Below are 19,557 nucleotides of genomic sequence, written 5' to 3'. Positions count from 1 at the left end.
TAAGTTTCCATGGTTAAGGCTGGGCAGAACCTCCTACTGAACGGTTGATTTATCTACAGCTATGCCTTTGGTCTCCCATCCAGGGTTTTAACCAAACCCAGGCCTAATTAGCTTTGATATTTATCACTGACTACTACCAATGAGCCATCGTGAGAATGATTGTTGCGAGATCTCCACTTAATAACTAAATAGAGTCACTGCTGCTATCAGTCATTTCTCCTCCCCTCCTCCTCCTGTTCTCATCTCTCACTCAGTTGATGCCCCTAGTTTGCATAATATACAACCTTAGAAAATAAAACTGATAAAGTTTTCCTGATTCTGTCCCAGACTCTGGATTGATCATGGACCCACGGTCTGAGGGATCCGACCCCCGGTCCGAGGGAACTGACTGTGTTCCCAACGGTATTCCCTATGTTCCGGAGCACAGGTCTGAGCTGTGTGTGTCAGAGGCTCACAGCCAGCAGCTACTGGGCATGCTCAGATCGTTCAGAGAGCGAGGCCTACTGTTTGACTTCACTATAACAGTCCAGGACCAGACCTTCCCCTGTCACCGCTGTGTCCTGGCAGCCTGCAGCGACTTCTTCAGGTTGGTGTGTGTGTGTGTGGGTTTGTGTGTGCATGCATCTGTGCGTGTGTGTGCGCTCTAAAGGTTCTCTGTCTGCAGGGCCATGTTTGAGTTGGACATGCGTGAGTGTGGTGATAGGATGGTAACCCTGGGTAACCAGTCCCCAGAAGCTGTGCGCTGCTTCCTGGACTTCTGTTACTCTGGAGAGATGGTCGTCACCCACGAAAACGTAGACATGCTGTTCCAGCTCGCCTCTTTCCTACAGGTACACTACATCAGGGGTAACCCTTACCCTAACCCAAATGGCACCCTACCCTATGCCCTACATAGTGCACTATTTTTGACCAAAGCCCTATGGACCATGGTCAAAAGTAGTGCATTATCAATGGAAGGGGGTGCCATTTGGAACAAACGCTAGATCTGGGTCAGATGCATACTGTATGTCAAATCCATTCAGAAACTTGAGAGTTGATGTTGATTTATTGACCAGTGTTCCATTTCCCAGGTGCCTGTGCTCTTCAGAGCATGCAGTGACTTCCTGATCGGAACCCTGGAGCTCTCCAACTGCCTGATGCTATTGGCCCTCGCTGAGGGATACGGCTCTGCCTCCCTCCTCCAGCAGGCCAATGAGTTTGTAGTTCAGAACTTCCACGACCTCTCAATGACTCCAGACTTCCTGGATATGCCGGTGAGGAGCCACTCTGATAAGTTTCCATTGTCATTCATTGAGACTCATAAAAAGACGTTTGTGCATTGAAATAAAAGGGCCCTAGCACACCTGATTCAACATATCAGCTCATCATCAAGTTGAATTAGGTGTGTTAGTGCTAAGGTAAATACAGCCCTCTGTGTCCCTAGGACCAGGATTGGGAAACAGTGAAGTAGATAGTTACTCACTTTAGCTTTTGAGAAAGTCACTATCATAATGTCTCCCTGAAGTTTCCACTCTGTCACTCCCCCAATCCCTTTTCTTCCTGAAGTGTGCATGGGTCCACTCCCCCTGAAGGATTTAAAAGCATTGGATTGCTTTTAAATACTAACGTTGGGAAACACTGATCTACTTCCTCTCCTCCCAGTTGGGCGTGCTCGAGGTATGTCTGGGGTCGGACAGTCTGAGCGTGCCCAGTGAGGAGGTGGCGGTGAGGTCATCCCTGAGGTGGACAAGTCACGACCTCCAGACCAGACAGAGGCTGTTGCCACGGCTACTAGCACTGCTACGGCTACATCACGTACCCACACACACCCTGCAGGTACACACACGCAGGATCAGGCGCAGGCATGCACCCCCCCACACACACACGCGTATGCATGGTTCTTTTTACCAGTCAAAATGTATTGTGTATGTGTGTTCAGGCCCTGGCCCGGACTGAGAATCTCCTCTCAGGGGACCAGCTCTGTGTTAGTCTGGTCAGTGATGCAGTGAGTAGACAGACACAGCTCAGTGGTCTACTGCCAGACGCCAGACCAGCCACCACACAGTCTTACATCTACATCCACAAGACAGAGGAGAATGGAGAGATACACCACAGCTTCTGTTACAGCCTGGACACAGACCAATGGAGAGAGCTACCTCAGGGCCAGGGGGAGGGTTTTAGTATGACCCCTGACCCCTCAGGCTCTTCCCTCACCAGCTACGCCGAGAAGGTATATAAACCCACACACACATGCACACACACACACACACAGGCAGTAACACATAGTGGAGTGGTACAACTGAATTTACGCTTCGATCAACTATCATTATTTTATATCTCCTCTCCTCTCTTTAAGTTGTTTGTGACAGGTGGTTGTCGGGGCAACTGTTGCCGCACGGTGCGTCTTCACGTGGCAGAGCCGTTCCATGATGCGACAGCAGAGGTTTGGTGCTACTGCCCAGTCACACACACCTGCACCCCTGCCCCGGACATGGGGAAACCCCGTACCATGCACACAGCCGTCACCACCCTGGACAGACTGTATGTGCTAGGAGGGAGGACCAGAGGAGAAAGGGAGGGGGCTCCTAGCCTAATGGAGGTGAGAATGAAGATGATGATGATGATGATAATTATGATGGTTCTGATGATGATGATGATGATGATAATTGTCTGTAGGTAGAGTACTACGACCCCCTGGCCAAAACCTGGACCTCCGTCAGTCCTCTGCCCACTGCTATCTACTACCCAGGTACAGAACACACACACACACACACACACACACACACACACACACACACACACACACACACACACACACACACACACAGAGAAACATACATACACAAATCCACAGAGACACACAGACACCCACACACAAATATAGAAACCCCCACACACATACACACACATACCTCTAAACCTCCCTGTGGCCTCGTATTACCCAGAAGCCAGTGCGTGCGGCAGCATCATCTACACATTGGGTTCGTCAGTGGAGATATCGGACTCCTTCAACCCTTCGCTGGACTGTTTCCTGCGCTACGACGCTGTTTCTGACCAGTGGAGCCACCTGGTGGCAGAGTTTGGTCAGTTTTTCCACGCCACCCTGGTCAAGGCTGTGTCCGTCAACAACACTCTACACCTCTGTGACTTGTCTACGTATAAGGTGACTGACTTGTTGATTGACTGGTTGATTGCTTGATTATTTGATTGATTGATGTCTCCATCTATAAGTATTTTTATATTTCTTCATCCTTCATTTAATCAGGCAGGTCCTATTGACATAGATACAATATATGGGGACTTTGTCATTAAAACAAACTTGACAACTATTCTACGAAACACCAACTCACCACACCTGACCAGTCTGAGTCCTGTGTTCTGAGTCCTGTGTTCTGAGTCCTGTGTTCTGTGTTCTGTGTTCTGTCCAGGTGTACAGTTTCTGTCCAGAGACTTGTGTGTGGCAAGGGGAGGGGTCGTTCGAGTGTGCCGGGTTCAACGCAGGCTCCGTGGGCGTGGCCAACCGAATCTACATCCTGGGAGGAGACTACTCACCTGATGAGATCACTGACGAAGTCCAAGTGTACCACAGTGGGCGGGGCCAGTGGGAGGAAGTGACACCAATGCCACGCCCCCTGACAGAGTTTCACTGTCAGGTCATCAGCTTCAACAGATACAGAGACCCCTGGGGAGGAAGGGACACGTAACACACACACACACACACACACACACACACACACACACACACACACACACACACACACACACACACACACACACACACACACACACACACACACACACTACCTGGGGACTAAAAGCTGCATCAATGAAATAAATTATGTTTTGTCATACCTCAAGTATTTATTAGTTTTATCACATTTTATGTTATATATTTATTTATAAACTGGGTGGTCGAGCCCTGAATGCTGATTGTCTGACAGCCATGGCATAGCAGACCTTATACCATGGATATGCCAAAACATGTATTTTTACTGCTCTAATTACATTGCTAACCAGTTTATAATAGCGATAAGGCACCTCAGGGGTTTGTGGTATATCGCCAATATACCACGGCTAAGGGCTGTATCTCCACGTTGCGTCGTGCCTAAGAACAGCCCTTAGCCATTGTATATTGGCCATATACCACAACCCCTCGTGCCTTATCAAATGAAATGTTATTGGTTACATACACATATTTAGCAGATGTTATTGTGGGTGTAGCGAAATACTTGTGTTCCTAGATCCAATAGTGCAGTATTATCTAACAATTCACAACAATACATATAAGTCTAAAAGTAAAAGAATGGAATTAAAAAATATATAATTAGGACAAGCAATGTCTTTGTGGCATTGACTAAAATACAGTAGAATAGAATACAGTATATACATGTGAAATGAGTAAAGCATTATGTAAACATTAAAGTGACTAGTGCTCCATTATTAAAGTGACCAGTGATTCCATGTCTATGTATATAGGACAGCAGCCTCTAAGGTGCAGGGTTGAGTAACTGGGTGGTAGACGGCTAGTGATGGCTATTTAACAGTCTGATGGCCTTGAGATATAAGCTGTTTTTCAGTCTCTCGGTCCCAGCTTTGATGCACCTGTACTGACCTCGCCTTCTTGATGGTAGCGGGTTGAACAGGCCGTGGCTCGGGTGGTTGATGTCCTTGTTGATCTTTTTGGCCTTCCTGTGACATTGGGTTGGGTGGTGTAGGTGTCCTGGAGGGCAGGCAGTGTGCCCCCGATGATGTGTTGGGCAGACCGCACCACCCTCTGGAGAGCCCTGCGGTTGCGGGCAGTGCAGTTGCCGTACCAGGCGGTGATACAGCCCGACAGGATGCTCTCAATTGTGCATCTGTAGAAGTTTGTGAGGGTCTTAGGGGCCAAACCAAATTGCTTCAGCCTCCTGAGGTTGAAGAGGCGCTGTTGCGCCTTCTTCACTACACTGTTTGTGTGGGTGGACCATTTCAGATTGTCAGTGATATGTACGCAGAGGAACTTGAAGCTGTTCACCTTCTCCACTGCGGTCCCATCGAAGTGGAAAGGGGCATGCTCCCTCTGCTGTTTCCTGCTTAATTGAAACATTTTCTATTCCCAAGAATGCTATTTGGGTTCAAAGCTATAGTAGAGGTTTCTGAGTCTACTGGCCCACAGACTTATCTTTGTTGTTTCTGGACATGTCTGATTACCTGACTAAGGCTGTTGCAGCTGACATGTCATCTATTGTGGTTTCAAGATCTATGAAAGAACTTTGTAATTGCATTTTTCTCTGTGCAGGTTTTCTGTCTTTATTTTCAGTGTAACTGGACTGGGCCTGCCTTCACTATTTAAAAGTGAGACAGTGAGAGGCCACTGTCCCAGGTAACAAGTGGTACAACACCCTCTACTGGTAGACTATGGAATGTTTTTGTGCCAGAGTAGGCATGTCTAGCCAAACACCACGTTGTAATGTTGAAATATTTGTAAACACTTGAGCAGAGGGCTAACCATTTCACACAAACATAATTTAATTATGATTCTGCATAGCTCACATTGTTGACTTTCTCAAAGCTAAAAACAAGGAGCTTCAAATCAGGTCAAATTGAATGAGGGCACCTGTGCTCCATGATCTATTGCCGAGTTTTCGCGGGAGATATTATAAGGTTCTACTGTTCGGTGTCGTAGGCTACGAGATGACGGACGGACTCAACCATCTGACTGGATAGGGGTGTTCCATAATAGGATACGCTGTATATTGTACGTTTTGTTTTTAGATGTGTCATGCAAATGTTTTATAGTATTTTGATATTGTGCTACAATTACGCATATTTCGTATACTCCAGTTGTTATTTTAGATAGTATTCCTTCATCCCATCTACGAAACGGGAGTTGCCGTCCTCTTTTGAGTTAAGCGTTCCTGTCCTGCTCGGGGGAGTGATGTCACTGATGGAATGTGATCGTTTCGCGAATCTCCCACCCTCACGAGTCAGTGTACTTTTCATTGCTTTTTTAATCATATAACAGCTTGTTCCGCATGGACAAAGACGATTGTTCGTAGAGAGACTATCAAAGAAAAGTACATTTTCGCTGTTATGCTGCATTCTAGGACAGTTGCTCAATGGTTTATCATTAAACATTTTGTGGATCGAACAACATAGTTGGCTATATTTCAACTGGGTGACAATGATATAATGTCTAGTAGCGACATGTTGACCTTTGTGACGTACGCTTTGCTGTAAACTAGAACGTCGACATTTATTTTCCTAAAATACCCCATTTTGTCGATTGAAGATAATCAGGACAGGGCTACAGTCGAGCAAGGACAAGACATCACCCTCAGCATTTTGTTTGCATTTGATCTACAGCGACGTACAACAATGTTAACCCAGGTATGTATGGTTTATTACATTCTTATTAACATGCATTCTTGGTACATTCTTTCTAAAGTGGTAAGAACAAACAAGGTTCCGTGTACGTTACTAGCGGCTTGTGTGTGGTGTGGACACGGCAATGTTCTTTCCGTGTAGGCTAAAGAATCAAACCTCTCAAATGATGGTCAGGGAAGAAATCATCGACGATGGACTTCGTGTGAAACATGTCCACTAGTTTATTGTGTGTCCAAAAATCGTTGACACAACTTATTTTATTACTGCGCAGCATCGAGTGTGTGTAGCCTAGGCTAGACTACAGAAGCCATGTCAGGAGGAATTCTATTGTCACCGAAATATTTGGTTCTCCGCTCATTGATTTACATTCCTAACTTTAAGTAAATGACAAATTAGATCAGTGAGTAGACTAGACTAGGATGCCATTTGATCAAGCTCTCTAGTTTAGAGAAACTATTTGAAGAAGCGAAGGCTACATTTTATTAGCCTACTTCAAGTCTAACCCACTGTCATTCATCTCTGGTGACCGCCAAGCAATCAGGTTACGATTAAGTGTCATCTTCGTCGCCATCTTTAGATATAATTACTTTTAAGGACAGGAGAGGATCATTGAAGTGATTTTGGGCACCGTGTTTGTCTCGTTATGCGTTGATCAGTTCCTATGCAGACGACCCCTGTGTAGAGTGCAGACATGAAGTCGATATTTTCCTGACTGTCAAGTCTCGGATGGGATGGTGATGACAATAAAACTAGCCAGCCTATAACGTTACACGAAAAGTTATGTCTTGTTGAAATTACGACTAGGCTACCTTTGCCGCTCGGAGAAACCATCGAGACCGGCTTCGTTGTCTGTGTTTCTGTCATACGTTCGCCTACAGTCTGTTTCAGCCCTCGTTTCCTCCCCTCCCCCATTAGCCCTTCCGCTTCGGCTTTAAACACTCCGATACAATGTTGCCATTAAGTGATACATAATGTCCAATCGGGTTGCAAGTTGCAAAAGTGTTGCAATAGCCTCTGTATATCAACACAGGTATATGCAATATTCACGAGTCGTTCTTGGACTATAGGGTACGTTTCCCTGCTTTGTAGGCTATTTGGCTACACGTTTTTGAAATGGCTGTCCATTTTGTGTCATTCCCGTGTGAGGCCTTCTCAAAGTTTATTTCGATAATCTTAGCCTAAAGTTGTGTGTTCTTTCAACTCTAGATTTATTGCATACTCTTATTATTATTATCTTTCCACTTGCTCTATTGCTTAAACTGACTAAGCTATTAACACTCAGCACACCGGAAATCTATAACTACTAGAATGGCCATGAGGGTCAGCAGTTATTTCAATTGTGTAACTATTCCATAATCAGTGGTGATAGTCATTGAGGGCAATGTAAAACTTTTTTTTTTTTTAAATGAGTTAATAAAGCGGCATACAAACATGGTCTCTTTTTTTGCTTTCTTGAGTAAGACAGCTCCAAAAATGCAGGTGTTTCAGCTTAGCTCAGTGCTCTCTGTGATGGTGGGGCGCCCAGCGGAAAAAACAGAGCGGAATGGTTGGTAATGTTCTACAGTTGCGCCGTGATTGGCTCAGTGTTCTGTCACTCATGGGGACACTACGTCACTGCAAATTCTACGGGGAGAGCTTGAAAATTAAAGCCCCTTGGGTGCTGCCATAGTTACATTAGAAGTGCCCGTCGAAGAAGGCTCAAGGTCATTGGCCACAGATAAAATGGGGTCAAATTCCATTTGATCTACCCTAGCTTTGATTGGACTGATCATGTCAACATCCTACTTTGGAAATCCTAGCTAGAAAGCTAGACAAGCAGTCATCATCATGAATCACGTTGACAATCTACTGGCAAATCCTTTTCAATCCTTGTCATATGAAGAGAAATTAGAAAACATCTGTATGAAAAGGGTCTGAACATGAGAATTGTGCATCACATATAAATAACGCTGTTAAACTGGGATTACTGGGGAAATCAAACGTTGTGGCTCAGCTAGACATATAAACGAGCCATCGACCTTCACAACCAACAAATGGAGGAGAATAGGTACGTGCTTGACACAGTTATTGCATGTATTAAATTGAGTGGCAATTGTGAGATAGCACTGCGGGGCCATGACGAGTCGGCCGACTCCTTGAACCCAGGCGTTTTCAGGTGTATTTTTGAGACCATGCATGAAGGAGCTTACAGGCTACAAAGGCATTATGACGACCAACCCATTTTTAAGGGTACATCAAGCACCATCCAAAACAAACTTTTGGATTGTATGTATGAAGTGTACAGAGAAGCTATAGCTAAGGAGATGTCTGAGACTCCTTTTGCATCTGTACAGGTAGATGAGACCACTGACGTCTCCTGTAAGTCAGATGGTAATAGTGCTGCGCAACATGTTAGGGAAAGGGGAATACCTAGTCAGTTGTCCAACTGAATGTATTCAACTGAAATGTGTCTTCTGAATTTAACCCAACCCCTCTGAATCAGAGAGGTGCGGGGGGGGCTGCCTTAATTCGACATCCACGTCTTCGGCGCCAGACAACAGTGTGTGTGAGAGTCCTAGCGCCACTGAATGTCAAGGAGAAGCTGTTTGCACAAACCTACGATGGTGCAGCAGTGATGAGTGTTAATGTACGTGTTGTCCAAACGGTACTGAACGAGACTTACCCAAACGTGCAATTTGTGCACTGTTATGCAGACCAACTGAATCAACTTTGTGCTGGGAGAGAGCGTGCTTAAAGTGTTTTCTGCAGACCTATCTTACTTTTTCACTGGCTCACCCAAAAGACTCTCCGCTCTCACGGAATCAACGAACAGATAGGTCCCCAGGCCACTGGGTACACGATGGAATTTCAAAAGCAGAACCGTCAATGCTGTGTGGGAGGACCGTGAGACACTGGCCCAGTGCATGGAGGACATCCGCATGCAGCCTGGATGGGATGAGATCACCATCAGCGAGGCTTATGGTTCTTTTCCTTGGTCATGCCAGAGGTGGATGTTTTGTACAAAATAATGCAGATACGAACCGTTGATGCAGCAGGAATCGCTGGAGCAATCAACAATTTCAAGGTGAACATTCAAAACATTGGCGAGTAATCTTATACACTGGCCAAAGGACATGTTGATGCCACTGAACCAAGGTGGAGAAACCTTAACACTGCATCCACGATGAATGAGGCATGCGACCTCATCACTGCTCATGTGCAAGAAAGGTTTTGTGAAAGTGACCACTTAATTGCAGCAAAGTTGGTGGACAGCTAATCTTTCCCCCAGTATGTATATTGCTTTCCGACCGCAGAACTCCAGTGTGCTACCAAGCTAGGGTCTGTGGGTAACCAGGAGAAGTTGAAAAGGGAACTGTTCACTGTCTACCGGCAACCTGAGCTGCACACTGGAAAGACAGCACTTTCTTTATTGAAATCACTCTATGAGAACAACCTGCAGGAGGCCTTGTCCGAGATGGTCTCTCTTCTCAAAATCAACATCACCACTCCGATGACAACCGGAGTCAGAGAGAAACTTTTCCACCCTTAAAGGATAAAACCATCACACGCAACTCCATGGGCCAGAAAATGTTAAATGCATTGGCCATGCTGTCAATCCAGCATGACTTTATGACTTCCAGAGAATGCCAGACTTTGATGACAAGGACCGCCATGCCAACTTCCTGTTCAAGTGAGCACAACAATGGTGAGTCCATAAATATGTCTAGTATGCTGCTATATAAGTGATGTAATATGCCAGAGAGATATGTATACTGTAGCTAAGAAAGTAATACTAAGTGTATGTTGTGTAGTAAACAGTTAGTAGCCCATGTGTCTCACCCTAATAATGTGGTCCCGTTCCCCCTTAGAACGTAGCCTACTGTTCTGACTTAGTGGTGTATATGTAGCCTGTAGCCTGTTTTAGAGAAATCTCATCTTCGAATATTGTAACAGCTTTCATTGTCTGCTTTCGTGCCCCTGTTAATTTAGCCTACTGTTCTGACTTGGTGTACAGAGAGAATACTGTAAGAAAGGCCCATGTTCTGAATTATGTCGCTGTCCATTTCAAAGTGCTGAACGAATAGGCGGCATATAGGCTACATCCGTTTCAGCTCGCTCATGTCTTAATCAAAATTACGGCTTGCCTCTTAACCGCTTATCATCATCTATGCCATAGTTTGTACATCTGCATTGTTATATTGCATATATAGGTCTATCTCATAAGTATCTTATTAATAATTTTAGGCAATGTTAGAATGATGCATTTCATAGTTTTTTTACTTTGTGTGTTATAATTATCTCTGGTGCTTTTCTCCACAAGGAGGGTGGTAAGTTACAGACCCAACAACATTATATTATAGTATCCCCTCATCATAACCATGTTTGCCAGTGACAGTCTCTTCCCATTCAAATATTTTTGTCCAACAAAAAGTTCAGTAATAGACCCATTCCAGTTCATAGTGCGAGGGTTGTTTTGTCAGTGCGTCTGCATATTGTCTATAAAAGTGGATCCTCGTGATTGTGTTGTCCTTCCTTTTTAGACCACATAGGCCTAATAAAATACTTAAAATGGTAGGCTAACCGCTGAGTCTGGGTCTCTCTCTTTCTCTCTCTCTCTGTGGTGACTTAAAGAAACATAAAGTTAAGGCCTCAACATCTTGCTGAATTTATCTGAACTGACATCTATCTGAATTTCTGTCACTGTCCTTTTTGAAATTGCTGAACGAATAGGCCTACCTCATCACAGCTCATTTGCTTGCACTCGCTTATACTTAGAGCTAAGTGTTAATTATATAAGAACAAACATTGTGATGTTTGTATAGGGTTCAAAAGTCAAAACTGTCACGTTGTATAAAGCAGTGGTTCCCTAACTTTTTATAGTCCCGTACCCCTTCAAACATTCAACCTCCAGCTGTGTACCCCCTCTAGCACCAGGGTCAGCGCACTCTCAAATGTGGTTTTTTGCCATCATTGTAAGCCTGCCTCACACACACTATACGATACATTTATTAAACATAAGAATGAGTGTGAGTTTTTGTCACAACCCGGCTCGTGGGAAGTGATATAGAGCTCATATAGGACAAGGGCACAAATAATAATAATCAATAATTTTGCTCTTTATTTAGCCATCTTACATATAAAACCTTATTTGTTCATTAAAAATTGTGAATAACTCACCACAGGTTAACGAGAAGGGTGTGCTTGAAAGGATGCACATAACTCTGTCTTAAATAATTTTCCACACAGTCTGTGCCTGTATTTAGTTTTCATGCTAGTGAGGGCTGAGAATCCACTCTCGCATAAGTACGTGGTTGCAAAGGACATGAGTGTTTTAACAGCGTGATTTGCAAAGGCAAGAAAATATGAGCCCAGCCCTATCCAGAAATCTGGCAGTGGCTTCTGATTTAAATTCAATTTTCACAGAACCGCTTGTTGCAATTTCGATGAGGATCTCTTGTTCAGATATCGGTAAGTGGACTGGAGGCAGGGCATGAAAGGGTTATATAATGAATCCAGTTGTTTGTGTCGTCCGTTTCGGGAAAGTACCTGCGTAATTGCCCCGCTCACTCAGGTGATTTGCTATATCACATTTGACATTGTCTGTAAGCTTGAGTTAATTTGCACACAAAAAAACATACAATGATGGAAAGACCTGTGTGTTGTCCTTGTTAATGCAGACAGAGAAGAACTCCAACTTCTTAATCATAGCCTCAATTTTGTCCCACACATTGAATATAATTGCCGAGAGTCGCTGTAATCCTAGATTCAGATCATTCAGGCAAGAAAAAACATCACCCAGTCTTGTGCGAAACTCATCATCATGCAAGCAGTCAGACAAGTGAAAATGATGGTCAGTGAAGAACTTTAAGCTCGTCTCTCAATTAAAAGAAAACGTGTCACTACTTTGCCCCTTGATAACCAGCGCACTTCTGTATGTTGTAAAAGCATTACATGGTCGCTGCCCATATCATTGCATAATGCAGAAAATACACGAGAGTTCAGGGGCCTTGCTTTAACAAAGTTAACGATTTTCACTGTAGTGTCCAAAACATCTTTCAAGCTGTCAGGCATTCCCTTGGCAGCAAGAGCCTCTCGGTGCATGCTGCAGGGTACACAAGTGGCGTCGAGAGCAACTGCTTGCACACGCGTTAACACTCCACTATGTCTCCCTGTCATGGCTTTTGCGCCATCAGTACAGATACCAACACATCTTGACCACCAAAGTCCATTTGATGTCACAAAGCTGTCCAGTACTTTCCAGTGGTTTGCAGAAGAGGATGTCTTCTTTAATTGACCCCCATAAACGTAACGGACATATACAGTTGAAGTCGGAAGTTTACATACACCTTAGCCAAATACATTTAAACTCAGTTTTTCACAATTCCTGACATTTAATCATAGTACAAATTCCCTGTCTTAGGTCAGTTAGGATCACCACTTTATTTTAAGAATGTGAAATGTCAGAATAATAGTGAAGAGTGATTTATTTCAGCTTTTATTTCTTTCGTCACATTCCCAGTGGGTCAGAAGTTTACATACACTCAATTAGTATTTGGTAGCATTGCCTTTAAATTGTTTAACTTGGGTCAAACGTTTCAGGTAGCCTTCCACAAGCTTCCCACAATAAGTTGGGTGAATTTTGGCCCATTCCTCCTGACAGAGCTGGTGTAACTGAGTCAGGTTTGTAGGCCTCCTTGCTCGCACATACTTTTTCAGTTCTGCCCACAAATGTTCTATAGGATTGAGGTCAGGGCTTTGTGATGGCCACTCCAATACCTTGACTTTGTTGTCCTTAAGCCATTTTGCCACAACTTTGGAAGTATGCTTGGGGTCATTGTCCATTTGGAGGGATCATTGTCCATTTGGAAGACCCATTTACAACCAAACTTTAACTTCCTGACTGATGTCTTGAGATGTTGCTTCAATATAGCCACATAATTTTCCTCCCTCACGATGTCATCTATTTTGTGAAGTGCACCAGTCCCTCCTGCAGCAAAGCACCCCCACGACATGATGCTGCCACCCCCGTGCTTCATGGTTGGGATGGTGTTCTTCGGCTTGCAAGCCTCCCCCTTTTTCCTCCAAACATAACGATGGTCATTATGACCAAACAGTTCTATTTTTGTTTCCTCAGACCAGAGGACATTTCTCCAAAAAGTACGATCTTTGTCCCCATGTGGAGTTGCAAACCGTAGTCTGGCTTTTTATGGTGGTTTGGAGTACTGGCTTCTTCCTTGCTGAGTGGCCTTTCAGGTTATGTCGATATAGAACTCATTTTACTGTGGATATAGATACTTTTGTACCTGTTAGCTCCAGGATCTTCACAAGAAGCTATTGTTCTGGGATTGTTTTGCACTTTTCGCACCAAAGTACGTTCATCTCTAGGAGACAGACCGTGTCTCCTTCCTGAGTGGTATGTCGGCTGCGTGATCCCATGGTGTTTATACTTGCGTACTATTGTTTGTACTGATGAAAGTGGTACCTTCAGGCGTTTGAAAATTGCTCCCAAGGATGAACCAGATTTGTGGAGGTCTACAATTTTTTTTCTGAGGTCTTGGCTGATTTCTTTTGATTTTCCCATGATGTCAAGCAAAGAGGCAATTAGTTTGAAGGTAGGCCTTGAAATACATCCACAGGTACACCTTCAATTGACTCAAATAATGTCAATTAGCCTATCAGAAGCTTCTGAAGCCATGACATTATTTTCTGGAATTTTCCAAGCTGTTTAAAGGGACAGTCAACTTAGTGTATGTAAACTTCTGACCCACTGGAATTGTGATAAAGTGAATTATTGTCACGTTCTCTATCTTCAAAATCCCTGTCATATATGAGCCAAGGCGCAGCGTGCCGGTAATTCCACATCTTTATTTGAAGAAAACCGAACCAAAACAATAAACAAGTAAACAGCAAGAACCGTAACGCAACTGTGGCGTATACACACAACACGCACAGAAATAATAATAACCCACAAACACAGGTGGGGAAAAGGCTGCCTAAGTATGATTCCCAATCAGAGACAACGAATGACAGCTGCCTCTGATTGGAAACCGTACTCGGCCAATAAAGAAAAACCAACATAGACATACAACACATAGGATGCCCACCCCATGTCACACCCTGACCTAACCAAACAGAGAAAAACGACTCTCTCAGGTCAGGGCGTGACAATTATAAGTGAAATAATCTGTCTGTAAACGATTGTTGGAAAAATTACTTGTGTCATGCACAAAGTAGATGTCCTAACCAACTTGCCAAAACTATAGTTTGTTAACAAGAAATTTGTGGAGTGGTTGAAAAACGAGTTTTAATGACTCCAACCTAAGTGTATGTAAACTTCCGACTTCAACTGTACCAGGAGCTGTGCCAGCCCGCCACGTCTGTTGACTCATCTAGCTGTAACGCATAGAATTCACTGGCTTGTATGCAAAGCGGTAATTGTTTCAAAACATCTCCTGCCATGTCACTGATGTGTCATGAAACAGTGTTGTTTGATGAAGGCATTGTATAGTTTTTTTGGCCTTTTCCCCAAGCATTGTCCCAGCCATATCTGCAGCAGCAGGAAGAATTAAGTTCTCCACAATAGTATGGGGCTTACCTGTCCTAGCCACTGTCCTAGCCACTAATAAGAAGATGCTTCTAGCCCCTTCTTATTAATGGTATCTGTTGCTTTTATACATGTCTTACTACTGGAAAGTCGTCTTAATTCTCGTTAAAAAAAACTCCCGTAGCTTATTTTTCAAATTGGCATGTTTTGTTTCTAAATGTCTGCGCAAGTGTGAAGGTTTCATTGAGTTGTGAGATAGTACTTTTGCACATATAACACACTGTGGCTGAGGAAAGGCACTACTCCCACTATAAGTGTAGCACTACTCCCAAATCAATGTAGTTCTCATCATTTTTGCGCCTCTTTGATGGTCCAACGTCCCTGTCTGTTGTTCAGTGCTTTCCCGGGTAAGGGGGCAGTAGCTATTCGGCTGCATCAGATTCACAACTGTCAGTGTCCATGCTAGCTGGGCTAACAACAAATGTAGAATTACTGATGCTAGCATTGGATGTGCTCGTGGAAGCAGAACAACTTGTGTCATCGACAGGTGCAGGTGTAGTACTGCTGGTAGTAGCAGTACTACCAGTAGAGCTGGTATGTGTCTCTATGGACGCGGGCCTTACTTTTTTTTAACCATTTATCAATTTTCGAGCAAACTGAATGACCAGCAGCTACGTTTGGCTACATACTGACCGTTAGTGGAATTCCCGCGAGAGGGTAATGGTCAATGTGATTGGATGTTCATTATTTGACCAGGCTACCTGTATTTGACGTTGTGTTGTTAATTCACTGAACACTAAATGGTTTAATTTTATTATTGGCAGTGAAACGAGGCTACTCAGGCGAGAAAAAAATCCACCCAAATGTATAGCCCCGTTGGAAAATATAAATGGACTGTTTGAAAATATTTATTGAAATAAAATAAAAATGTGAATCACATTTTTATTTCGCGTACCCCCGACGGCATTGTGGGTACCCCAGTTTGGAAGTACCTGGTATAAAGGATTGGAGAGAGGCGCAGGAATACGTAATATTGGGTTTTAATACTCCACCCTATAATACAACATACCATGAAAGTGTATTGTATTGTTTAGAGTTGTGTGGTGGCTTGGCTGGCATGCATCTAAAATAATTGGTTGTTTGCCCCACCAAGATTGACATGCTAAAATCGCCACTGTCCATAATAAATAATACTGTAAAGCGTCTGTGTGTAGCTGGTGAGATGAGTCAGGCGCAGGACAGCAGATATGAGTAATGAAATCAATTTTACTCAATAATATAACAATACACGTCGTATAAATACGTGGCCACAAATACGGACCGCAATACAATAACCAATTACTCACAAACAAACATGGGGGAATAGAGGGTTAAATAATGAACAAGTAATTGGGGAATTGAAACCAGGTGTGTAAGACAAAACAAATGGAAAATGAAAAGTGGATCGGCGATGGCTAGAAGGCCGGTGACGTCGACCGCCGAACGCCGCCCAAACAAGGAGAGGGACCGACTTCGGCGGAAGTCATGACAAATACATTGCTAAATGAATGCATTTATTGTGTTAAAATAGATCATAAAAAACCTCAGGACACGAAATGTAAATTGTAATCAGTCAGAAAATGTACTGGTTGATCCAGAAGCACATAGACTGGAGTGTATTTTCTGACTGTAAGACAACAGTTGCCCATCTAGCCCGTCCAAGCTACACCTAAACTATATTGAAACAAATTTCACACATATTCTAATAATAATAGATGTGGCCTAAAGAAAATATTAATTTGACAATGGTCTGACGGGTAACAATAATATCAATTGAGAATGAAGAGACTGATGACCAATGCACCAGCACATTGTGCATTGATAAATGCACCAGGGCATTGGAAATGAAGGGACCGGAGCTTATTCCATATCAGTCTACAGAGGTCCATGCAGGCCAGATGTTTTGATTGCTATACCCTATCTGAAAGAGCAGATTCAAAGGTTTCTAATGAAACTCTTTTTTGCCAAACAACTCTACAAATTGTGCAGATTGTCTCTGTTTCAAAGTATTTATTTTTCCTAGAACAACCGAGGCTCCATACACTTGCCTCCCACGCTTTGCTCACGCCAGTTTACTATTGCACTTAGGTGCGTTTTGTTTCAGCTCGCCGGGTGCACCGAGTAGGCGGAGTTTGCTTTCAAGGCCAATAGAATGGTCTCAAATGCACACACTCTGCCTACCCGGCGCTACGGGCCAGCTGCATGGACAGGAGGGACTCAGCCCATTATAATGTGGTTATTAATGTTCTAAAATAACAAGGTGTTTGTTTCCACAGAGAAAGAGAAAACGCACTGTGGAGGACTTCAACCAGTTTTGCACCTTTGTGTTGGCCTATGCTGGATACATCCCCTATCAAACAGAGGTAGGTTGATAAAACACAGATTTTTTTCCCTGTTCAAGTAAGACTGAGATGTAGCTTATTAACACCAAATTGCTCTTCTAATTAATTGATGTCTTATTGTTTCTACACTGAACAAAAATATAAATGCAACATGTAAAGGGTTGGTCCAATTTTTCATGAGCTGAAATAAAACATCCCAGAAATGTTCCATACAAGAAAGCTAATTTCTCTCAAAGTTTGTGCACAAATTTGTTTAAATCCCTGTTAGGGATAATTTCTCCTTTGCCAAGATAATCCATCCACCTGACAGGTGTGGCATATCAAGAAGCTGATTAAACAGCATGATCATTACACAGGTGCACCTTGTGCTGGGGACAATGAAAGGACACTCAAAAATTAGTAGTTTTATCATACAACACAATGCCACCGGTCTCAAGTTTTGAGGGAGCGTGCAATTGGAATGCTGACTGCAGGAATGTCCACCAGAGCTGTTGCCAGAGAATTCAATGTTCATTTCTCTACCATAAGCCGCCTCCAACGTTGTTTTAGAGAATTTGGCAGTACGTCCAACCGGCCTCACAACCACAGACCATGTGTATGGTGTCATGTGGGCAGGTGGTTTGCTGATGTGAACAGAGTGCCCCTTGGTGCCGGTAGGGTTATGGTATGGGCAGGCATAAGCTATGGACAACAAACACAATTGCATTTTATCAATAGCAATTTGAATGCACAGAGATACCATGACGAGATCCTGAGGCCCATGGTTGTGCCACCCATCCACCGCCATCACCTCATGTTTCAGCATGATAATGCACGGCCCCATGTCGCAAAGATCTGTACACAATTCCTGGAAACTGAAAATGTTCCAGTTCTTCTATGGCCTGGATACTCACCCATTGATCACGTTTGGGATGCTCTGGGTCGACGTGTACAACAGTGTGTTTCCGCCAATATCCAGCAACTTCTCACAGCCATTGAAGAGGAGTGGGACAACATTCCACAAGCCACAATCAACAGCCTGATCAACTCTATGTGAAGGAGATGTGTCGTGCTGCATGAGGCAAATGCTGGTCACACCAGATACTGACTGGTTTTCTGATCTACGCCCCTACTTTTTTTTTACGGTATTTGTGACCAACAGATGCATGTTTGTATTCCCAGTCATGTGAAATCCATAGATTAGGGCCTAATGAATTTATTTCAATTGACTGATTTCCTTTATATGAATTGTAACTCAGTAAAATCTTTGGAATTGTTGCATGTTGTGTTTTATATTTTTGTTCAGTATATTTCTGTTGAATGAAGTCTCCAGTTCTGCTGTTGTTTCCATGGTGATATATTCCCCTGTAGGAGTGGTGGTGTAGTGACAGCAAGCCCAGTGACAGCAACCCCTGCAGCAGCAGCCACAGTACCAGTCCATGGGCCTACCAGTCCTCTCCTAACCCAGACTGTGGCTCCTCCCCTCAGAGCCTGAAGGAGAAAGGGAAGGAGGTGAAGAGGAGGAGGTCAGACAAGAAGCCTGCCGGGCCTGGCCAGGGGGAGAAGAAGCCTAGAGGAGGAAGTGCCAAAAAGTATCCCAATACGAAACAGGCTGCCTCTACATCAACAGTCAGCAGAACACCAGAGCTCCATGAGCAGCACCAGCCCCAGTCTGAACGGACCAACCTCAACAGCTGTCCTACTGACAACAAAACATATCCTCTGACAGCTCCGAAAATTGACCATGACTGTAAACTTTCCCAATCTTCCCTGACTCAACTCTTGCCTGAAGCCACCTCCAGCAGCTCTCTGTCTGTCCACAGGAACAAGATCAACACCGGTCAGACACACACACCAGACCCCAACGGGTCAGCTGGGAAAACAAATGACGCTACAACCCCTCAGAAGACAGGAAGTGAAGAACTGGAACAGGAAGTGACCGAACAGCCTGTTGACATGACAACGACAAGCTGTGAGACGGGGAAGAGCTGTCCTCACAGGCCGGGAGACAGAGAAAAGAAGAGAAGAAAGGAAGAGAACGTGACGAGGGAGAGCTGGGAGGGGTCTGGGAGTGAAGAAAGGATAGACAGGGGTCAGAGGTCAGATATCCTGAGGATGGTGATGGACAGGAGGTTGAGAGGTCAGCTAACTGAAGACCAGGAGACAGGCTACCACACAGAGGAGGGTAGCAGCCCCGACCGGGACCGGGACCATGGAGGGAGCAACTACCAGACAGACCAGGGAGGGAGCGATGGAGAGGACACGTCTGCAGACAACAGCAAAATGGAGGGTGAGTAGAGAGGAACCCCACTTGAGACTTAAGATGCG

General features: G+C 44.2%; 2 protein-coding genes across 3 annotated transcripts in view; both read left to right on the top strand.

The window, feature by feature from the left end:
• Nucleotides 1–139: 139 nt before the first annotated feature.
• Nucleotides 140–4,401, top strand: kbtbd3 (kelch repeat and BTB (POZ) domain containing 3). The gene is made up of 9 exons (XM_014214509.3): nt 140–586; nt 665–830; nt 1,071–1,253; nt 1,642–1,815; nt 1,919–2,209; nt 2,336–2,578; nt 2,656–2,728; nt 2,925–3,142; nt 3,408–4,401. The coding sequence occupies exons 1-9, from the start codon at nt 342–344 to the stop codon at nt 3,681–3,683; spliced, it is 1,869 nt and encodes a 622-aa protein (XP_014069984.1). The 5' UTR covers nt 140–341; the 3' UTR covers nt 3,684–4,401.
• A 1,510-nt stretch (nt 4,402–5,911) lies between these two features.
• The window catches only part of LOC106612890 (uncharacterized), an 18,665-nt gene continuing 5,019 nt past the window's right edge, over nt 5,912–19,557 (top strand). Inside the window, exons 1-3 of one of the 2 annotated variants that reach the window (XM_045724519.2) lie at nt 5,912–6,348; nt 17,185–17,271; nt 18,718–19,519. In XM_045724519.2, coding sequence (XP_045580475.2) covers nt 6,337–6,348; nt 17,185–17,271; nt 18,718–19,519 — 901 coding nt within the window. In that variant the 5' untranslated portion in view covers nt 5,912–6,336. Of the gene's footprint in view, nt 6,349–17,184; nt 17,272–18,600; nt 19,520–19,557 lie in introns of both variants that reach the window. The other variant, XM_014214512.3, reaches the window with a different exon arrangement.

This window comes from Salmo salar, chromosome 09 (assembly GCF_965601325.2).
Source record: "Salmo salar chromosome 09, fSalSal1, whole genome shotgun sequence".
NCBI classification, from domain to species: Eukaryota; Metazoa; Chordata; class Actinopteri; order Salmoniformes; family Salmonidae; genus Salmo; species Salmo salar.
Note: the sequence above shows the minus strand (reverse complement) of the source record. Positions and strands in the feature narration are given on the sequence as shown.